The 23,511-nt window shown below is 40.1% G+C and overlaps 1 protein-coding gene across 2 annotated transcripts in view; it reads right to left on the minus strand.

Moving 5' to 3' along the window:
• Nucleotides 1-3,130: 3,130 nt before the first annotated feature.
• Nucleotides 3,131-23,511, minus strand: part of tbx15 (T-box transcription factor 15) — a 47,782-nt gene continuing 27,401 nt past the window's right edge. The window contains exons 5-8 of one of the 2 annotated variants that reach the window (XM_042494736.1): nt 16,054-16,221; nt 15,038-15,102; nt 8,173-8,270; nt 3,131-4,997 (exon numbers count right to left, since the gene is read on the minus strand). In XM_042494736.1, the coding sequence (XP_042350670.1) occupies nt 4,165-4,997; nt 8,173-8,270; nt 15,038-15,102; nt 16,054-16,221 (1,164 nt within the window). In that variant the 3' untranslated portion in view covers nt 3,131-4,164. The remainder of the gene's footprint in view (nt 4,998-8,172; nt 8,271-15,037; nt 15,103-16,053; nt 16,222-23,511) is intronic. The other variant, XM_042494737.1, reaches the window with a different exon arrangement.

The raw sequence follows: 23,511 nt of genomic DNA on the forward strand, positions 1-23,511 counted from the left end.
ATTTTGTGTCACTTGTAGTCTTCGTCTCTTTGTGGTTGTTTTGCCCATTTTTATATCTGGTGTTTCTTCTAGTTTGTTGTTTCTTTTAGTTTGGGTATTTTGTGTCTTTTTGGTCGTCTTATCAGTTTACTTTGTAGTGAGTTTGTGGCTCCTCGTGGTTGTTTTGTGTCTCTTTGTGTGTCTCTCCGTAGTTGTTTTGTGTACTTTTTGCTGTCGTTTGTACTTTGTTAAGGTAATTTTGTGTCTTCTTTGGTCATTTTATGTCTCCTTGTAGGTTGTTCTGTTTGTTTTTGTGTCTCTTTGTACTTTCTTTGCATTTCTTTGTGGTGGAGTGAATGGAGAAAAAAGAGGGAATGACATTCAGCTCAAACTCTGGGTTATTTTCTCTTTAACTCTCTTTTAATGATATTTAACTCAAATTTAGAAGTTAGAATATAATATGCATAGATGTGTAGCACATGCTGCACATCAGATAGGTTCATTAGCTGTTACAGCACACATACTTTCTTACTCACCATGCTTCATAAAATACACAACCTGCCTTCAGAGATCTGCACTCCTGCGACTGTAAAAACACTGGCCACATCACCAGAGTCTGTATGTTTCTTTTTTTTAAGCTTGACATCTGTATCATGACTTTATCAATCCTAAAATAGTTTCAAGATGTTCCCTGAAGGAGAGAAAAAAAAAAACAGCGCAAGGCGGCTGAAGGTATGTGAAAGCCCTTTGTGAAAAGGGAGTGATTTAGTGCTTCAATACACATGTCAGGCGCACTGTAACACCTCAGAAAAGTGGGTCTACGTCTCCTGTCAGCAATAATTTACTGTGAAGATGAGTCAAGTCAAGGCATCGCGAGCATAAGAGAGGGAGCAACACAAGAGGGCAATAGTTTACCAGGAATTTCTGATTGGAGTGATATAAACTGTGTCGTATCAAAACCAGATCCTCACATCCAAAAATTAAACCAGCTTTTTTTCCTCTTTTGCACATGGTTGCTGACCCCCCTCGGCTGGACTTGCATCCAGTAGAGTTCCCCAGAGAGTGATTCTGAGTCTGTTAAAATGTCTGAAATGTGTTCGGAGGGGAAGATCAATGGCTGAGACAGGGAGGGGGATTATGGGATACCCTCCAGTCAGCGTGCTGTCACTCAAAATGCGCTCAAAGCTGCAGATTAGGCACCAGATCTCTCTCATCTCTGTCAGAGGATCTCGTTAAAATACCCTGCCCTGCATCTCCAATTGTTCCAGTTTCATGTTTTACGGTGAGCCTGGCCGCACTCTGCCATTAATCAATCAGTGCGATCGTTTGCATATTTTGTTTCTAATGAAAGACGCCACGATGAAAGGCAGAGAGTGGCTGTTACTCAAGCTCGGCCATTCTTTTCCACTTAAGGACCTGATGGATAGTTTACGGTACAAAAACAGACCTGCTGTGCATTATGTCATGCGGCTGCTCTGCGGACCCGCTGCTCCTCTTTACAAATACATCTCCTAATTGAACAGGGCCTGAGGTAAATCTGCGGTGAAGAGGGGTGGTGGAGTGGGGTGGGGGGGGGGGGCATGCTGCTGGAACAAGAGCGGGGGTGTATATCAGACAAATAATGTGAATAATTATTGGAAATAATGTCCAGATAGATGGAGCGGAGCCAAATTATGAAATCATGCGCTTCTCTCCGGTACATCATCCTGCTCATTATTTGAAGTCATGCTTGGAAAAACAGGTGTTTCCAATACTGGGTCGCTGTCTCCACGGTCCTGCACCCCCTTTATTTTCTGATGATGGTTCAGATATGATATTTCATGGTTGGAGCCGTACGCATGATAGGAAGTGATTGGGGAGAGCCGCTCAGAAGACATCCGTGTAATGGACGCTGATTGGCCCCGGCTAAATCCCCGGAGTCTGTGCATGTGTAACAAGAGGGGGAACCACAAAGCTGGAGCAGGAATGATCCTAAATGCTGCATGTTTTCCCTCTCTCAAATGATTACAAGGGGATTTCTCTGTCTCTTTAAACAGGTGCCATATTTATGAGCACAACAGCGGTGCAGCTGAGTGCAGTTGGCACAAGAGCTTTATTCTTCATTCTCATAATAAACAGAACCAGCAGGGAAAAAATTTGTCTTTTTTGGGGTCTTTTTCTCCCAGTTTGGTTTATGATCTATGCATTGCATCAGCGTTTGAAGCCCCCGCCTCTGATGTGGTGCGGAGCAGATGTGTGTGTTTCAAAAGCAACGAAAACTCTCTTGGGTGATTAATAATCATGTCGCTCGTTATTTTAGCAGAGAGGCTGTGACTGACTGATGAGTCACCTCCTACAGATACAAGCTGTTTTAAAATAATCATTTATCAGCCAATAGTTCATCAGAAAATAACTGTTGAAGGTCCAGTGTGCAGGATTTATGGCAATAAATTAGCAGAAATATGATTTAATATAATAATTATTTTTTTATTGGCGTTTAATCACCTGAAAACAAGAATTATTGTGTTTTTTTTACCTTTGAATGAGCTGTTTATATCTACATAGGGAGCCGATTCTTGTCTACTGAAATTGCCATGTTGCACCACCATGTTTCTACAGTAGCCCAGAATGGACAAACACACTGGTCATTCACATTTTCACAACTTGCAGCCCCTCTGCAATGAACAGCATCGAAAGAACACTGATTTTTGATGTAAAACTGCTTTATTTCAGTGTTTTTACTGGTTTATTTCATCTTATCCATTTGATTTAGAGTATCTGCGGATAATCAGCTCTCTGCAAAAAAGTTTTAGCTGGTTTCAATCTGCAGTTCTTTAGCTGAGATGCCGCTAAATTTTCCAGAATCTTACACACTGCACCTCTAAACATGAAACATCCGGTGTGTAAAAGTAGCATTATTTTGTTGATTGCTGACAATAAACACTGTAATTTGTTTTGCTTTTGCGCTCCAAATTGTTTTTTTCATGAGCAACTCATGTTCCAGAGTTTTTGGGGAAAAAACAATATGTTTTTGATTTCTGCAGAATAATTGTCTTAAATATCAAGTTTACTTTGAAAACTTGCCGCTAAAGAGGAGAAAATAAATAAATAAATCAAAACCATGTACATGAATTAAAACGTTTATTGAGCTTTTTACGTGCTTGGCACCTGTATTTACATTTTTTCAAAATGCCTCAAAAAAGAATTACTTCCCATTTTTCACACATTTTTTTGAACAGATTGGCCTGTAAAACTGTTATACTGCTCAGCACTTAAATACACATCTCTACAACACACCAAAACATACTTTAATTACTCTGTCTTGCTATTGCTTCTTTTATAACTTTTCACACAACAACTTTTAAGCTTATGTTATAGATTGCATTCGCCATCTTATATATATGCTAAAAAACATAATCCACTCATCAAAAATAGTGAAGCCATTCCAGTCTGTGAGGATAACGGGTTGATTTGTGGTGGATCCTGAACTCTCACGTACGAGCCTGCTGCGAGTTTTCAGGATGAAGACAGAGTTCTTCAGTGAACCCGACCTGCAGTTCTTTGTATTGTGTTCACCCCACAGAGTCCAAATACTTCGTCTCCTGCGTGTCTGCGGAGCCGCGAGTCGTTCAGTGATCTTGTCCAGTTGTCCCTTTCATTCCAGCCAAAACTTCAGACCGTGATGGCGAACCACTGACCCCTCGATGTCTCTGAATCGGCGCAAGTGCTGCATGAAGTAAAAACTTCTGGATCACAGTGAAGATTCTTTGGTTGCATGATGTCATGGCTGCATGGCCTTTGAGTCCCAAAAAATAAATCAAGAATGAGTCACTTGTTGCTACTATTGCACCATAACAGATTCACAACTGATATTCCCTTCTGAGCCAGAGCGTGTGTGCTCCTGCCTCTCCTTCTTTTTACAATCTGTCATTTGTTTCCTATCAGAAACAGTAAGAGAGTCCCGATTTTCACTTCATTAATACAAAGATAATTAAATAATAGTTTTGACTCCCTCTATAATGCTTCGTATGTGGTGGAGTGTCTTTAAAAACAAGGATGTCCTTTTCTGAAAGGTTTGTTTTGTACCTTGGTACATTAACGCTTTTTGTAAAAACGCCGGTTCAACGTGAAAACCAAACCGGGTTCATAGATTAGAGATTCACTTTTCAGCTAAAAGACTTCAGAAACACGGAGGACTCCCAGTTTCTACACCATGTGCATGGACATCTGAGAGGAGGAGCCGTACTGACGTCCGTCGCAGGAGCTGCTGCCCTGCTGGCCTCCGCTGGTGTTGCCGATCATGTGCATAGTGTCCATGCTTCCGTTGGACAGGTACTGGCGCTCCGCGAATGCCCCGGCTGGAGACGAGGAGCACAGCAGACCTCCCTGTGGCTTCTCGGGGCTGGCGGCCAGGCGAGGAGAGGTGGGGAAGTTGTATCCGTACAGGTTGTAGGGGTTGTGCAGGGAGAAAGCGTTGTAGGAGCCCTGCTGCACGTGGTGGTGGCTCCCGCTGAACATGTGGGCGGAGGACGAGGAGGATCCGGACGTTGAGGAGGAGGCAGAGCTGGAGCTACCTCCTGCCTGCATCACATACTGAAGCTGCGAGGCCGGGAAGGAGCCGAGCTGACCGCCGTAGGCATCCATCTTGCCTCCTGTGCCGCTGCCACTACCGCTGCCGCTCAGGGAGGCGTGAGCGCTGCCCTGCATGCCGGCAGCGATCAAGGAGGAAGTCCTCTGTGGCAGGAAGGATTCAGAGGGCTGAGCGGAGGCCACAGCGCCCCCTGCAGCCTGGAGGCGTCCATAGGAGCTGTCGGCCAGGCCGCCATAGCCCTGCAGGGCCGCCATGTTGCTGCGAGCGCAGGCCGGGTACTCGGACAGGCCCAGGTTGCAGAGCTGGCTTTCCCTGCAGCCCACATTGAAGGTGTTGGGGGCGAGGTGGAAGGTCGGAGGGGAGCAGGAGGGAGACAGGAGGTGAGCTGCACCGGAGGGGGAGGGGGTTCCTGTGCTGGAGGTGGTGGGAGAAGTTCCTGTGCTTCCACCTGGAGAACACACATACAGAGATGATGAAGCACAGGTGATTTTATCTCAGTCAGTCCCACTTTAATATTTCAAAATAACATTACATTTTAATTAATCATTTAAATATTCAAAATAAAAACAGCCAACGATTGATAGAATGTTACTTTATATAGAGATATTAAAATACAGTCCACAAATGTGCAGACAATACTAAAGTTTATCAGGATATCGCAATTAAGTCATCAACTGGAGCGTTTCCCAGTGGTGGACATGAGTCAGACCACATCATGAATTCACCTGTTGCCACTTTAATATTCAACCTTGTTGATCCACATGAACAGTTTCAAACTCCTACCCTCAGACTAATCGTGTCGCTTTACTCTCTGAAACCGCTGGATCTGAGATCATGAACCGAATCGTAAATATATCGCTGGCATGTGGAGATAAATATGGATCCAGTTTTGACCATGTCTGGTCAACAGAGCCGCCCCACATCCACGAGTCCTTTCCTCAATAAAAAGCCACAGAGTCTCAGAGTTTAGACATGGACTGTAGTGATTCGGCTGAAGGGGGGCTGGCACAAATTGTATCCACTAAGTCTTGCCTTTCAGAGTGAAATGATAGCTGTGGGATATCAATCGCATATTTCTCTATTAATGAGAATTTGGCCGGGGTTCATCTTGCTGTTGGAGAAATTCAGTTTGAACCCGGAATGAGGAGGAGGCATAACTAAATAATCCAGGACTCGCTTGGCTGGGGATCTGATTTTGCACCATATGCCTTCGATAATATCGCTGCAGCTCTGCTCGAGGAGATGGGGGGGGGGGGGGCGTTGTGGGAAGGGAGAGAAATAAAGAAAAGGAGAGAGAGAAAGAATGAAAGGTATATGAGGGAAAAAAGACAGAGAGGGACGATAGTTTGGTGATGTCATGTTTTCCTCTGGTTAGAGGGGCTCGAGGTGCTTCAGAGCCGAGGGGGAATAGTTGATTAGTTGAAGGGAAAAAGGGTGTCTGGTGCCATAAAGGCAAAGGTGCACACGCTGAAAACTGCACACGTACACCAGTGTCCTGTCGGGGTGACACAGGGTTCACTGGCGGTGCAAGGACTTTGATTAAATCCTAATCACTTTGGAGGAGTTTAATGATAACAAACACATGTCCTCCAGCTCAGACAAAATACGGAGCGTCACGTCATGCTGACCTCCAGAGGTAACCGAGATAGGGTCTGCGAGGAAACAGAGTCGGTTTCAAAGCGGCGTGGCCCTTGATATGAGCCACGATGACTAAGACCTTGTGCCGGAGCTGGAGCCGAGACAAAGGGAGGTGGCCCCGCTGACGCTGACTCGTGTCGCGGAGCCGTCCAAAAGCCACGGGGTTCGTTTAACGATTTTATTTTCAAGGGCTGCCTGCGCGTGATGTGAAAAGTTCAGCAGACGCCTGCCGAACCTGCCAGGGGAGCAGCGTATGGCCAAGCTCAAATGAAGGACAACCATAGCTGATGTAGTGTGTGGTGATATATGCAGGGAAAATATGCAGAGGGAGAGTTCAGGTTGGGACAGCTCATGCACCAAGGTCATGATAATTACCACTGTGCACTGCGTTCAGTTTCAGAGACAGTCTAATATGCAGTGATTCATTACTCTCACTTATTTAAAATGTAAAAAAAAAAAAAAAAACACATTATGTTGCTTAATTTGCAGAAAATTATACCATATTTGTGTTCATTTCTAAAAAAATGCTGCTCCAATCATGAATCACAAGAATAAATTGATCTGTGTCTGCAAGTTGACACATTTACATCAAAATGAGTCGTATACAATGTTACAAAAGGGCCCACATTACATTATCATGACACAGGTGCTTCAGTCATGTACTGGATTACTGTAATTTTTTTACGTTTATCTGTTGTGTTTACAGGACATCTATTGTACGTCTGTCCGTCCTGGGAGACCGTTCCCTCCTCAGTTGCTCTTCCTTAAATTTCAACCACCATTTCTTTGTGAAAGGTTTTGTGGGGAGTTTTTTTTTTTTATCTGCTGTGAGGGTTCAAGGACAGAGGGATGTGGTACGTAGTAAAGCCCTCTGAGGCAAACTGTGATTTGTGACAATGAGCTTTCTAAATAACATTGAATTGGATACAATATTATTGGGAATTTAAAAAAATGCAATATGGTGAGTATTTTGATAACACATATTGCAGTTCATTTCCTTTTTTTCAACTGCAAATTATGTCCTAACAGAAAAAACTTTGTCAACATCTGATATAGCTGATAATACAATGGTTTTTGTTTGTTTATCTTACTTCAATCGTTTCTTGTGCAGTGAAATGTACCTAGTGGACTGAAAAAGCAATTGATCCTAACCTTAAAACTGAGTCCCAAACTACAAACCTAGAGTACCAAAAGTTTCATTTGTATTTGAAAACTGTATCATTTATATGAAGAAAGTAAATCAATTCTTGTCATCCATATATCGGTACAATATTGCCTTGCAAAATATCGCAATGCTATGCTGGTAAAATTAGGTGCAGGAACTGGAACAGAACCAGTTCCTTGCTGGTGGAAAAGAGGCTTAAAGTGGTCGCTAAGTATTAACGTCGCATATAAAATGAGGAAAAGTTTAATTCACTATTATCTTGTACTCTGGATGGGAATAATGGCTTTCAGTTTACATTGAGTAAATACAGTTTGACTGATCTAATTGTGCCAGTGAGCTGTAATGTATCTGTTTCAGGTGAGAAAAGTCATGTTTTGTAGGTGTGTGATAATGAAGCAAGAAAAAATCTATCATAAATGTGCATTGACACTGACAAATGCTGTTAGCAATACTTTTTGTATATTATTTATTTGGGGGTTGTTAGGTGGATGTCAAATCATCGGGATGTCAGTCCTTCAAAATAAAACAAGGGACAGTCAATTTGTCCCGACCTTTAATATCATAAAAAAACCTTATTCATCTAAGTGGAGACACAGAGACCAGTTTCAGCTCTGCAGTAAAAGAATCTGACTTTCTAATCTTAGAAATATATGCTTTTTCTTTTACAATTCTGCACTAAATATCTATTAAAAAATCTTGGGAGGAAACTGAATGAGAAGTAGACAAGTGAGACTGAGGAGGGACTTTCATGAAGAATATATTCGGTGGAGTCTGACGTGTGGTTTTCTCCTGTACGGAGACAATATGTGGAATAACACACCTTGCTGTTTCTGCATATTGGTGAAGTCTTCAAACGTGAGGGTCCTCACAGGAGGTCTCCAGAAAGCGTAGGTCTCCATGATCGCCTCCAGGCCAGTCCTGACAAGGAGACACAGAGAGAGAGAGAGATTTCACAACATGAAACACAGCAGGACTGAAACAGAAGACAATAAAGGCCTCTCTTTGTGTGTGTGTGTGTGTGTGTGTGTGTGTGTGTGTGTGTGTGTGTGTGTGTGTGGACCAGATGACTTGAGCAAAAGAGTTTGGTGGAGAGTGAGATGAATAGCGGAGGATTTAAGATTTTTATAGCTTATTTTTTAAGCCTCACATAGTGGTGCTCTGTCTTATATTGATGATAAGTTATTTTCCCCACAAGCTTGATGACTGTTTGAGCTCTTCTTACTGACAAAATTCGTTCCAAAATCTCTACTTAGGGTTGATCAGGACATTTTCTTTCCTGGAGCTTTCGCTGTGGAGCTTGCTGATCTGATTTGTTAATTCATGGTTGTTTACGGGACCAGAAATCGCACTTTTCATGCAGAGAGCCTTTAGTTACTAGTTTGTCATCACTGGCTAAAAATCCCAGAATAAATGTTGAGCATGTTGTAATTCAGGTGGTCTGAGAGAAAACTAGACTACTGCACCTGCCCTTGGCTCTATTTTCAGGCTCTGGAAAATGTAGCCTGTGACAGGAAACTTCGGCCAATCGCAGTTCACCAGTTTCACAACAGTTGAGCCAGTTCATGTCATTTTACAGATAGACAGTACACTAAAATATGACAAACAGGCAATGCAGTGACCGAATCTTGATCAATGTTTAATCTTGTCTGGCGGTTTAACCGCAGTTCACAAGCAGTGATTGACATGATTGACAGCCATGTTAGAGACTCCTCAGCTCTGATTGGTTGTTTATGCTTTCTTGCAAATTCAATTAGGAGCACTATGAGGATGCAGAGGAGCATTTTCCCTCATATTATCTGCCTTATGTACTACTTTAACTGGCATGGTTCGTGCACGGCCTAGGACAGGAAGACTCTATAGCGGGTGATTAAAACTGCGCAGAACATCACTGCTACCTGTCTACAGAGCATCAGTGACCTCTGTGAAGTGAGGTGTCTGCACAGAGCCCAAAGGATACTGAAATACAGCAGTCACAGTCTGTTCACCCTGCTGACATCTGGGAAACGATACAGAAGTATATAAGACTACGGAGAAGCTTCATTCCCAGGAGACTCCTCAGCTCCTCCTTCAACTCCAAAAGTTGTAGCAGGATCAAGGACAAATTTTAATTTCATTTTTTAAACTATGTTTAAAAACATAGTTTAAAGTTACAGTGTGTCATATTTAAACTATTTTTTTTAAAAATAAACTAATAAGTCTACCTTGTCCCATGTACTATCTTACTGTATCTTATTTTATTGTATCTTGCAGTATTGTATCGTTTTGTATTGTATCATATGGTATTGTATCGTATAATATGGTATCTGTCTTATTATCGTATCGTAGTATCGTATCGTATCGTATCGTATCGTATCGTATCGTATCGTATCGTATCGCCATCCCATCACATCGTATCGCATTGTATCGTATCGTATCATATCGTATTGTATCTCATCTAATCTTTTTAAAAAAACTGATTGGGAAGAAAATTTCCAGGATTTTTTTTTTTTTAAAAAGATCCCATTTTTCATTTTTGTAGTCCTGTAAATGGGGTCATTTGCATGTTGATTATACAATTTTAAGTTTTATTTATTGTCAAATTCCTTTTTCCCCAACAGAGTCTCAAGATATGAGCCAGTTTTCCTGACATCCTGTTTAACTGTAATATATTTTCACAATTGTTTTTGAAAATGTGCCATATAAATAAAATCGAGAGAGAGATGGATATGTGTGGGATAATATTAGTGAGAAAGAGCAAATATATTGAAAGGATCAGTTGGACAGAGAGGGGAAGGGATATTGGTTAATGTGTGTGTGTGAATGAGAGAGAGAGAGGCTGGAGGTAAATGAGCAGACTGAATGAGAGAGAGAGAGAGAGGGGGAGAAACTGGAGTCGTGCTCGGAGGAAACTGGAGCCATTAAAAAGGAGCAGGTTTTTACTGTGCACATAAATCTGGGTGACGTTTCATCTTGAATCTGTACACGGTTCTCCTTCCTGCTTGATTTACTTCCCTGCACGCCGCTCGGCCCCCATCCCAGGGAAAACACAGCGCGCCGTCACTACTCACCGTGTTATTTTAGGGCCACTAACTCCCTGGCCCTGGCAGCTCGTTAGTGCGCCATGCTAATCGGCCGGGCCCTCGCCATCACTGCACTTATTCATACAGCCACACTGCTGCGGGACCAAAACCCAACAAATGAGCTGAATCCCTCCGCTATAGGCCATAAAGCCCGGGCACCAGACACAACTGACGACACCACCACCATAACTTACAGCTTCTATATTAAGATGCTATTAAGAACGTCAGAAAAAAGGAAAACAAGCTGGTGCTTAATTTGAGAATTAGCAGTGCAGCTTTGCCCTTTTATTATTAATTCTAAATTTCCCCTCAATGTGGAATTAGTTGGTCACTTTCCACAGAAAACAGGCGGCGTTCACACTGCAGCCACTTCACTGCTAAAAGAAAAGCATGTTAGCTTTGTGATGACTGTTAATGTTGCTCATATCCGATACTAATATAAACGGAGTGATGTTTAACAGACACGTGTGGCAGAGCGACAAAAACAGAAGATGTCACACCTGTTTTTATGCTTATTTCCAACACTTTTAGTTGTAGCTGTTGCCTCCAACTTTGGTATTTTGGCAGAATTGACCGCAAAAGAGAAAATTAAAGAAAGTCATGCTACTTTCAAATGTTCAGAACTATATACCTCATATGTTGAGGTCGTGGTTGTTTGTGCCTTCTTGAACAGCTTCCCATCTCTTTCAGGTATTTGTCCACCGGGCATGAGATGCTACTGCTGATTTAGGGATGGCATCATTGCAGAAGCATGGCGCTCACCCTCCACTTTCCCCCTGCTTAACACCGTTAGTGCTGTCCACAGAGTTTGCACAGTTAGCTGCTAGCCTGCAGTCCAACCATCTCCATGTTGGAGTCGTGTGCAGTCGTGGAGTCATGTTGAGTCGTGTGCAGACAACTTAAATCAGACTCCGCATCATAGCCCACAGAAATCCTTTAAAGTCTTCACTGCAGAAACTATATGTACTAAATTATATCACATTTACATATACATGTAAAACATTTACATATTTTATTTACATAAAATTTACATATAAAACTAGTTGGCAGATTACTGCACTCCAATACACAGTATTTACTTTACAAAAGGTAGCATTTTGCAGTCAGCCAGTCAGTCCTCATGTGGCATCAAAATGATTAGAATTGATAAGTAACAAAAACTAATTTGTTGTCATGGCAACAAGACAATTGTATTCTATCAGAATTTGAATCTGGTAGGTTACTCCAACCTCACTTTTTGTTACCTCGTATGTATCTATTTCTATCGGCTCCGACAACATGGCTATGGCTGGTATCATTTTATTTTTTTAACCTGAGTGTGTGTGTATGTGTGTGTGTGTGTGTGTGTGTGTGTGCATGTGTGTGTGTGTGTGCGTGTGTGTGTCATCATGGCAAAATGTGATTCTGGTGACACTTATGATAGCTGAAACTACCAGAGAAGCCATTATACCAGATTTTACATGTCTGTGGACAGATTATGTCAATGGGATAACAGCGCAACCGCGCAAGATTCAAGTTTGACCTTTGACCTTTTTGATCCCTTGTGTGACTGCACAAAAAGCATTGTTCAAACCTGCCAGACTACACTTCAAATTTAAGTCAAGACACAAAGAATTTCCAAATATGCCTTAAATGTTGGCGACATACAGGGAAAGTGGATAAAATGATCCGATCTGATATGATAGCGAAGCCAAAAAATCTTGGCTTCAAATATTTCAGTGCAGATAAAGAATGAATGTGATACCGTCAGAGAGGGTGGAAAATTTTTCACATCACTTTTTACTAAAGTAAAATGAATGAAAACAGTATTAAAAACCTCAATCTGTAATTACAAAAAGTAGCAGGAGCATTCAAAGTACTTTTTTCAGCCACATCCCTCGGCTCCTGTCTGTTCATATATCTTCATATTTCACATAATTATCAGTTTCTAATTGGTTGATATGTAATATTTACTGTTGTAAACTTGACATACAAATGACTACTTGATCCTATGTGACCTTGCAGTCGCAGGCAGAAAAACAAAGCAGGAGAGCAACAGAAGAGTGACAGATAAGGGCAAAGACATAATAATAACAGTGCTAATACTACTACTAATAACACTAATAATAATAACAATGATGATGATTATAATAGCAATTATCATTATTATTATAATTATTAATAATAATAATACATTTGAGTTTCATTTAGATTGTATTTATTTATCTTATTTTATTTATATAGTGTTTATGAAAAAAGGCTATTTTTAAAATTGTATTTCACTCTCTCTTCTTTGTCAATTAAAATAAAATAAAATATGAGGCTCATACAAATAAGTCAATGTTTCTGCCATCAACAATGCTGGAAATAAGATTTGAGCCACATGGAATAAGAAAAAAAATCCAGTTTTGTTACGAAGTCTAATATTACAGTGTGCTGAACAGAAAAATAGAGACTCTACAGTTACACAGTACGTTCAGCAGGCAGCCTAATGCAGAGTGATTTACAGTATGAGACCAATTACACTCCTATATCACCATAATTAGCCAAAGCAGCAGTATGAAGGTCAGGGGTCAGAGCTGCGGCTCACTAACAATATTCATGAATGATCAAAGAGAAAAAGCAGCTCCAGACACAAAGACAGTTTTTTTAGGGAGACAGAAGCCGACTTCTCGCTCTGAAGTCTCCGAGGCTCCGATTCAAATCCGAACACAACAAATCCCAGCAGCACTGAAGGGGAGGAATCACGAACGGTACGTGAGGATAAATTCATTGTCTCTCCCTCCAGACAAATATCTCACTCTCCGTTATCTTTTCATCTGTAGCTTTTCTGCAATGAAATTCTAATGCCAGTTCATAAATCAAACACTCTATTGTTTGAAAAACGAAAAAAGATGTCTCAAATATCTTTGTGCCAATAATGCAGACCAGATGGAGGGGGGGCTGCTTTCATGATGGGCGAAGGGGGGCTTTCATGGCGGAGGGGTGGTGGTTCAGTGCACCCCCGCACCCTCCTCTTCTCCTCCATGAATGTTGCATATGATAATTCAGAACCTGAGAGTCAAATTAACAGAGTGGAGAGACGGACAAGGAGACGACGACGGAAGGAAGACGAGGAGAGCGAGGAAGAGACAGCGAGGGCTTTGCTTTGCTAACAAAATCAAACATGATTAGTCATCATAAGTTTGCTCAAATGGGTTGTGATGATGATTAACATGATTTATGATGCCACAGTGTCAACAGCCAATAGGAGCGCTCTCTCCGGATGACATCAGCACAGCCGTAGCGACGACACAGACGTTGGAAACAGCAACAAACAGGTCTGACGGTCGGGTTGTGTTTGTCACTGAAAACAGAGCAACACCCCATTCGTCTGTCTGCCGGTGTGTGTGTGTGTGTGTGTGTGTGTGTGTGTTGTGTGTGTGTGTGTGTGTGTGTGTGTGTGTGTGTGTGTGTGTGTGTGTGTGTGTGTGTGTTCAGTCTTTTGTGATGTGTCTGAGTCATTAATGATCGATGCTGTATGACCTCCTGGGTTCAGACAGTGTTAATAAGCCTGTGAGCATTTTTGTCATTCGCAGGTCAAAAGATCTCTTGTTGTCTCAGTTGAAGAGGGCTAAATTTAGTAGAAAATGCATATTTTTAGATGGCATTTTGGTCCATAACAGCTTGTAAATATGTGTTAAAATCTTATTAAAAAAAAAAGTTAACTAGACATCTAACAATAATATGTAACCTTGCAGGGAGGCGAAAATAGAGCTGCAATAAATTCAGCCCGTTTGCAAGTTGGCGTTGTATGTTTCTGCAAACCACAGATGCGTTACATTGATTCGTTATGATGTAACGGATACATTGACACTTTTTAACAGTCCTGTCAATAACGTAGTTAACAAAATAACTCTTAGGAAAAGACCATGTTTTGGTGTAAAAAACCTGTTTTTAGGGGCGCAATTCTGGCAGGAAATGCAGCTTATTTGTTACTATCCTGGGTGGAAAATCAGTGACAGGTTGCTGAAAAATACCCACATTTGGTGGCTAAAAACAAAAGTTTTTTGTTATTTGTTGGTTTTGAATTGTGGCCTGCAGCTTGGCAGATGTCTTGCCATCCACCGTCCAACTCAGCTCATATATTATATCACTTTAGAAACGCTAGGATATGATTTGTATGTGCAAATGTCACGTATCTGTGGTTTGCGGATATGTACCATGTCAACATCTTTTCTGCTGTTTGGGTTGAATACATCTGTTTAGTGATGTGTTTTTAAAATAACAATCAGTGTCTGATATTTATCTAATGAAGTCATACTGCTGAGTTTTATACATTATCATGCACTGGTTATTTCTTCATTTATTTAGTAATTTAAGCCTTAATGTACATTTCATGAGATGAATGAGAGTGTGACAGAAATAAAGAGAGAGGTAAAGAGGTAAAGGCTTTTCTGTCTGTCTGTGCTGCAGATCTCAAGTGTTCCTCTTGGCAACAGACAAGACAGCTCTTTTTATGGAGCAGCATGTGGTGCTAAGCTCTATCTTCAGACCATTATTTCCATATTAAAAATCAAACAGAATAGAAACACATGATCATGATTGTGGAGCAGCGTGAAAAAGACTGTAACAAGCTTAAGTGGTTGTGATGCTGTGATAACGTACCTGTTTCTGCCAGAGTCCCTGAATCCTTTGGCGAACGGGTTGCGGTCGATCTTTAGTCTGGTGATCTGCAGACAAGAAGGAGATTTCTGTGTTTATAGCAGCTTAAAACGAGTTTGCAAAGCCTTTTTTACAACACGTAAATATGCCAAAATGTCTGTGCTATTTGACAGTAAATTGTCGTAGTATTAAAAGTTTATTAAAAGTAGCTGTGGTGTTGCAGCTGTGTCATTAGGTGGCAGAGAGAGAGAGCAGTGGTAGTCTGCACTGAGTAATACTCACTACCAACAGTCAAATACTAGTTGTATTTAGTTGTTAAAACCTGTTGTTAAATTACTCACACTACTCAAAACAGGCACAACTAAAAGGAAGCACAGAGCTGCTGTAGCCTGGCAAAGTTTTAATGACATGAAAACATCTCATTCACCTCAATTTTGCTTTATGCACAGTGTTATTTTTCACTTTTATAATTATGTTTCACTATTGTAATTTCTTCCCCTGCACTTCAGAAGATTTGTTTTTCTGCAATAAGAGGAGTAAAAGTAAAAAAAGTTTATTATTAGTTTTTTTCCTTTGTTCATTTTTCTTTTGACCATCTAGAGAGACATGTTATTGTGGTGTTGCCAATTAGCTCCATAATTAATTTCAGGAGTTTAAGTAAAAATGGTTACAGTGTGATAAGTTTAATAACGGCCAATTTATAAGCACCAGCTGACAGGACATGTTTTAGGGAGACAGTGCAGTTACAGAAAAAGTGTTGAGACTGAAGCTCTTTATTTATTTGACTTTGGCTTTAAAAAATGCTCCTGAATTAAATCAAATTTACAGAGAAATCCATAAGGAAGCATTTTTCTAATTTAACTGTCTTTTTGTAGGAAAAGCTGCTAGAATTTCAAAAGATGGCACCAATTTTGCAGGGAATGTTTGTATTTTGATTTGTTCTTGAGATTTCAGGATTTGCTGGTTTTCTGTAAGGAAATAAAATAAATGAATAATAATAATAATAATAATGATAATACCTGTTGGTTCTGGTAGGCAGTGACGGTGGTGAAGACGGTCTCAGGGAAGCTGAAGGTCTTGACTCCCTCCCCGCTGGGCACCGGCTTGTTTTGAGACAGTTCGCTGCTGAAGTCCTTCCTGATGACGTGAACACGAGGCTGATACTTGTGCATGGAGTGCAGGATGATCTGAAAATAAGAAAGAGAAGAAGGTGAAGTCAAGCTGATTTTATTATGCAGATATCTTACAAAAGCATAAATGATGATGAATATAGTCCTGAAGGCAAATTCCATTCTCAATTTTTGTTTTTGCTAGTGATAAATCGATATAAACCGGAGAAAACGAAGAAAGTGCACCCTTAAATGTCTTAAATGGCACAATGACAAGTTCAATATAAAGGGAAATATCAAACTTTAGACAGCTGGATCAGGTTTCAGTGACGATTCGGCATGTAGCTGTTAAGGATTCAGGGTTAGGAGGTGAATTTGGTGACTGAAGGGCCTCATACCTTAATAATGAATCACAAATCTGTGTGTGTTTGTGCCTCTAAACTTTCCAAAACTGGAAGTCACTGTTAAATCTTCCTCTCTGGACACACACAGTACATGCGAGCCCTTCATAACATCAATTAGCCTGAGTGCTCCTCCGTCAGGGCCACGTGACATAAAGCGGAAACTGAGTTCACACTGCGATGACGCTCGCCGGAGGGCCAGGGATTATTTCACAGCAGAAGGGAGGCGTCAGGCGGTGTCGGCCTGCCTCGCCTCGGGGCCTCGGTCTGCTCTTGATTAAACCGACACAGAGCCAAACACCCCAGACCAACAGAGGGGGTCATTTCAAACCAGGCCTGTGGGGGGAACGAGTCCAGTTAATGTTCCAGACCTCAAATCTCACTCACTCACACTCACACTCACACACACACACACACACACACACACACAATACAATGCACACATGATGCCTGTGCTGATGCAGATACACACGGATGCATGCTGTAATCTGCAATCCGTGTTTTTAAACATTTTGTCTCCATCTGTTTCACTCGGCGATCATTTCTGTGGCGTTTTGGGGATCTCTGCTCAAACATCAGCTGTCGATGGCGATGAAACAGAACTTTGTGTATTTACTCAAGTACTGTTCTTATGTTTAACTTTGACATACTTGTAGTTAACTTGAGTATTTAAAAATTCTGCTACTTTATACTTCTACTCTACTACATCTAAAAAGGCGATTGTTCTACTTTTTATTTAACTACATTCATCTGACACTTTAGCCACTAGGTACAAAACAAATAAACATATGATATGATGCAGCACTAATGTGTGCAGTAGTGAGGGAGGCCTTCAAAGATCACAGGCACCAAAATTTAACATAAAAATGTTTGTTTTCTCGACCATATCCAAATGTCTGTTTTAGTGAGACTAACATTTCAGTTTCATAGTATCAAAAGAAAGTTTTTGTTTGCAGCCTTTTCTGCATCAGTTTATAGTGTGAATGTCATATGTTTTGTCCAAAGTTCTCTGCTACTTTCATGTTTTTATCAGGGCAGAAAATGCTCATGTTCTAAATATCGAGGGGGACGTGTCCCGTGTTTACTCCTTGAAATCTTCGCCTGTGGCTGTGGTATCTTGTTCCTCTGCAGCTCAGTAGATGTTGTGCAAAGTTTTGTTACCTCAGAGAATTAAACTTTTTTAGGCTGAATGTGTCAGCAGCAGTTTTACAAGAAAAGGAAGAAATACGTCCATATTTTGTATGTCCTTTTCCTGCTGCTGTTTTTTCAGTTGGTAAGACAGTATTTTAAAAATGCAAAGTACAAAAGTACTCCTAAAAGTTAAAGTTTCAATCAGTATAATAACTGCAATGTTACTCTCTGTATACGCTTTTCATTTTTTATTTTCATTGCAGTTCAGCCGTTGTGGCTTTAAGTGCTCGAGCAAAATTCACAATGTCACAAAATGACCTACAAGACAAAAAGTGTTTAACCCTTTGAAAGCCATGGATGTCAGTTTTCCTGTTCTGCGTTAATACTTTTTCCACAAGCTATTTAACCCTATGCAATCTTTGCAAATTGGCTTGATTTCTTTTGAAAATGTCAGGTAAAAGGCAGTCAGCAACTTGACAATAAATTCATAAAAAGTGACAAGTAAAGGAACTGGAAATGAGTTTTCCAAAAAAGATGGAAAAATAAAAATAAAAAAGCTAGAAAAATGTCCAGCAAACTATTTTCATAGTAATTATAACTATTTAAAATAAAAATATTTACAGATTTTTTTTTAGCACTTTCTTAAGGTCAGTTACTTGTTTGTTTTTCTTTTCTGGTTTTGCTTATTTTCAGCTAATTTTCTAATAACATTTTTTTTTTAATAAACTAAATTTCGCTTATTTTGGCGGCCATGTCTTGTTTAGTTGGTCATTGGTCATTCTCCCCACATTTTGAAGGAAATCAAACTAATTTGCTCAGGTTTCGAAGGGTTAAACAGCGAATAGAAAAGTTTTCATCAAGTGGATACAGATTGAATCACAGTCATGTTGCAGTAATAGAGATTTCAAAACACACACACACACACACACACACACACACACACACACACACACACAGCTGCATTACAGCCCAGAGGAGTCATGCTTCGTCCCCGGTCGGCCTGAGGTGATGTAAAGTCAGAGCGGATCACACATCGACACGCTGAACTCAGAGTCAAACGACTCAGAGGGCAGCCAGAGGACATCAGCTGACAGTTGTTCACGCTCAAACACAATTAGGCTAAATAAGTGATGTTTTCATTTTCATGGTAGGTAATGACGTCCTTTCAACCCGCTTTTAAAAAATCATGTGGACATTCACACTCGCGAGACACCGGCACGTCCCGAATGTAACAGATGTATCTCCATGAAGTCAAATCTAATCACTTTTTGTTTATGAAGCACATTCTGCACGGCGGTGTGGCCTAAATTGATTTTCAAACATAGTTAAAAACAACTGAATGAAAAATTTAGCGATCAAAGCGAAAATTAATTCATCTGTGAAATTACATCCTGTTAAAGGACGATGACCAACAGGGACTCCCACTGTAGGTCACCAGCAGAGACGGACCTGGCTGCAGGACTACAAGTATAAAGTACATTTATTCCACCACTGCACTTAAGTAGAAATACAAGGTACCTGTACTTTATGTAAGCATTTTCATCAAACATACATGTCAAAGTAAATAATGGTACTTTTACTTCACATAAAATCTTCCATGTAATGTGAAAACCATTTATCTGCAGATGTGTTGATTTTATTTATTTATTTATTTATTTTAATGTTGTTAAATGTAAACTTAGGGATGATTTTTTTCTTTTAGTGTTGAGATTCAATGTACTGCTGAGAACGAGGGCAGCAGCAAAACACACGTTAGCCACCTAAAAAGGTCCCCTCTGAAAAAATGATCAGTATCAGTTGAAGTGAATGCTAAATTCAGAATATTTTTTTCACTGCTTTAGCTTTCTGCTAGATGGTGATTCCCAACGGGAAAATAAATCTGTTATAGCACGCTCTTCAAAGCCAGAGTCCATAGAGAAAAACAGTGATTTAATACTGCAGAACACAGGAGCTGCTGGTCTACCGCTGCCTCGATCAGTTAGTTTGTTTTTGTGATTGCGTGAGTTTGGCATTTAAAAGCGTTGCTTCAGATTCACCAAAGTCACACAATAACACAAAATAATGAATAAATCGAGGAAGCAGTGGACCAGCGGCTCCTGTGTTCAGTGAGCTTAAATGACTGTTTTTCTCAGTGGAGTCTGGTGGCTGTGACGAGAGCACAGAGAACTGAAGACGTTATCTTCCCTTCTGGAAAGAGGCTGTCTGACAGAAAGGCAGAGCTGTAAAAACACTCTTTAAATAGGGTAGCCTTGTTTCTGACTCTGTCCACAGCAGTACACCACCGTATCGTATCGCAGGTCATTTTCTTGCTTGTTTGGATTTTCTTTTTTATGTGTTGTTGTTTTCACAAATAATTTTCTTGTACTTTTTTCTTCTATTTTGGGGTAATTTCTTCTTATGATGCTTCCAATGTTCTTGAAAGAAAAATCAAGCAAATTTGCTCAAGTTTCAAAGGGTTAAATAATTTGCTGATCATGCTTACAGTTTTCCTCTTAGTAAGGCTTGAATGCAGGACTGCTATTTGTAGTATTTTCATGCTGTCTTGTTGGTACTTTTTGATTTAAATTTCTTTTTCCACCATGAGGTTTGGCAACACGGCGTCACATGACACTGCTGTCGTGAAAAACGTGCATCTCTGTAAGGTCAGATTCGCTCGACTGAAGAAAAACAGACAAATGTTCAAAGCAGACATACGTATAAAATCCTTCGGCAGCGTTTTGAGCGATTTTTAAACACAACAGCATTGATACATTACGATGCTACGGATCATTAACGACAAATAGAGCAACTATGAAACAAAAGAGAAGCAACAGAAGAAATGCTCTCCGGCTGCTTCAGTGTTTTATTGGGTTTTCCCAGAGACCGGCGAGGACAGACAGGAAACAGAAGACAGGCGAGAGTGACAGCGTGAAGCGGATCTGAAGCCTCGAGGCTAACGAGTCCGGCCAGGCGATGAGGCGTCCAAAGAGAAAGACTTTTAAAGTGCTGCTGGCTCACAGCAAACAACATCAAGCTGCTTGATTGTTTTTCAGTTGATGTATGAAGGAGAACACGAAATGTTGACTACAGCAGCTGCTTTTTGACTTTTCCCTTTAAATTTAGGGACACATTAAGACAAAAAAGTGTTCAGATCCAATAGCCAATTTATACTGACCGCCTGTCATGGGAGGCATTAATTTTAAAATCTTATTTTCAGTTCCAATGGTTACTTTTAAAGCAAAATGTTCCCAAAAAACCTGGTTTGAGATCAGACACACTACATCATCAGCTTTAAAATGCCTTCATAAAACTTTCTTCTGCAGGACAACATTTAATAAGTTTTATCACCCATCCTTGGCCAGTTTATTTCACTTTTTTATGATTATTATGTTGTTTGTTTCATATTTTATTTTTGTTTTGGTTTTTATTGGCTTTTTTTCCCCTGAAAAGCACACATATAAAACTGGGGGGTTTGGGGTTTCGTCATAATATTTTGAGCGTCAAACACTTAATTTCTTGTATTCAGGTGAATTTTTCTCCATCAATGTGTTTTCCTGCATCACTTTATGTGTATCTATGTTTCGTTTTTTATTGGGGAAATTATGTATCATATTTTATAAACTGATCAATAAATTTTTTATGTTACATTTTACCCTTCTGAAGTGGAGTCAGTATGGATTTGAGAGTAAACAGAAGTTTTTGAAGCCCTAAATAAAATGCATTACTCATTTTGTTTTTCATATTTTGACTATAAAAGACTATAAAATTATCTGCCAAAATTACAACAGTTTTAGCTCATATGAGATTTTTTTTTTTTTTTGTGTTTTGCTGTTGTCTTGCGCCAATGAAGATTTTAGAATAGGCTACTTTAGGTTTTTTTTTTTACAAATTGTACATTTGAGTGTTGCTTATTTAATAGTGAATATTTGGGAATATTTAATGTTATCTGCTCCTGATTTCAATTTTGAAAAGACCCCCCCCCAAAAAAAACCCAATTTATTTCCAAAACTTTTATTATTATTATTTACACTTTATTTAAATGACTATTTTTTACTTTAATTTTACTTTTTTTATTTTATGATTTAACTGTTTTCTTGTTTTTTTTATATATATATATATATATATATATTTTACACTGCATGCTTTGAATTTAAGAACCACTTTCTTTCTTTTCTTTTCTTTTTTTTTTTTAAACACAAAAGGAGGGTGCAACTCCTAAATGTTTTAACTGGAAGGTTTTTACAAGTAAAATTGTCACTTTAATGACAAAAGAGCAGCAGTTAAACCTGTAAACCTCATCACAAAGTAAAAACTATATATTTGAGGCCCTGTTCATCAGTCTGGATGACATTGTGTCGTCATAAACACAGTAAATATACAAATTTTTTCTGTTTCTGTCGCGGGCCGTGACGTCTGATGATTCACGACATGTCCACGGTGTCTGTTTCTGATGAGGCAGACATTTCACAACACCGCAAGTCAGGAGGATGAGCGAGAAGTGGTGAGGTTTTCCCACACAGGAAGCTCTAAAATTAATTTCCTTTGGCCTCGAACGCTCCTCCGGGGAAACAAAAGCCCTTAAACTGAGCAGCAGGAGAGGAAAGACAGCCTCCCCTCACCCTGAATCCTCGCCCACTAACAATCCATGTGTTATTACATTTGTCACCACTGAGCTGATGTGATCATCCGCAGAGCTGTGACAGAGCAGCAACCTGCCAGCCGCGCTGGACACCGCCATTTTGTCAAAGCGCCGGAGACATCACCACACCGCTGTTCTAATCTTCTGGCAGCCCCGGCGAGCTCCGAGGGGAAATTGATTTGTAGCAGCTCCTCATGCTCCTTTCAACTGTATCTGCAGTAATCAAAAGCTCTAAAACCGCTTGACAATCATGACACAGTGCCATCTCCCACTGTTATGACATTTACATAAGAGCTGATAGTAATTCAACATGCTTTCATTTCCCCAAAACACTGAATAAAACTAAAATTGATGCTCTGAGTAGCTTTATTTTGTGAAAAAAATGTATAAAAGCTTTGATGTATGAGGTTCAATTTCACTAAAAGTCGCCTTTTTCCAGATTTTTTATGGTCTTTAGAAATATACACTGGGCACAAGTTTGACATTTGAGATTAAATATTAGGTGTCATTTTGATGCAGCACCGTGTGTTTTTATTATTGACACAGTATTACCTCATCCAGTATCATAGGAGTCAGTGATAAATGTACTGGGGCTGTGAGCTAAACTGACTTTTGCAATGGTCTTTAAAGCTGCATTAACTGGTTTCTGGCCACTAGGGGGCAAAAAAATGAAAACAAGCAGACAAGCACCATATTTTATGGCTTTTAAACTAGTTAGAGTTAATAGCAAGCAATTGCCTACTTCTGCACACATCAGATCAGACAATCAGGCCCAGTAACCTAAAGAAAATGTTTCTGCAAACCAGGAATACTTTACACTTGCATGTTTCACATCTATCATATCAACGTTTGTAAAGTGACGTAGTTTATTGGAAGGTGGAGGGGACGGACGACAGTTTGACAACTAGGTGAGACGTCTGCCAAGCTACAGACCACTGTTCAGGACCAACAAATAACAAAACCAGTTGATTTCTGGCGAACCATCACTGCAGACAGTTCCTGCAGAAGTGTTTAGAGACATTAAAGTGTTTCCTGCTGGGATATGGCCACATTAAAAGTGGCTGTTTTTCCCCAAAACATCACTGTGTTACCTGCTGAGATAATGCCAAAAAAGTGGTTGCATGTTAGCAAGGCATCATTGCATTTACAACCAGGATTGTGCCACGAAAATCAGTTCTTGTCACTGATACATTGCTGTGATTCCAACTGGGGCTGTGT

The sequence above is a fragment of the Plectropomus leopardus genome, chromosome 10, assembly GCF_008729295.1.
Source record: "Plectropomus leopardus isolate mb chromosome 10, YSFRI_Pleo_2.0, whole genome shotgun sequence".
Taxonomy (NCBI): domain Eukaryota; kingdom Metazoa; phylum Chordata; class Actinopteri; order Perciformes; family Serranidae; genus Plectropomus; species Plectropomus leopardus.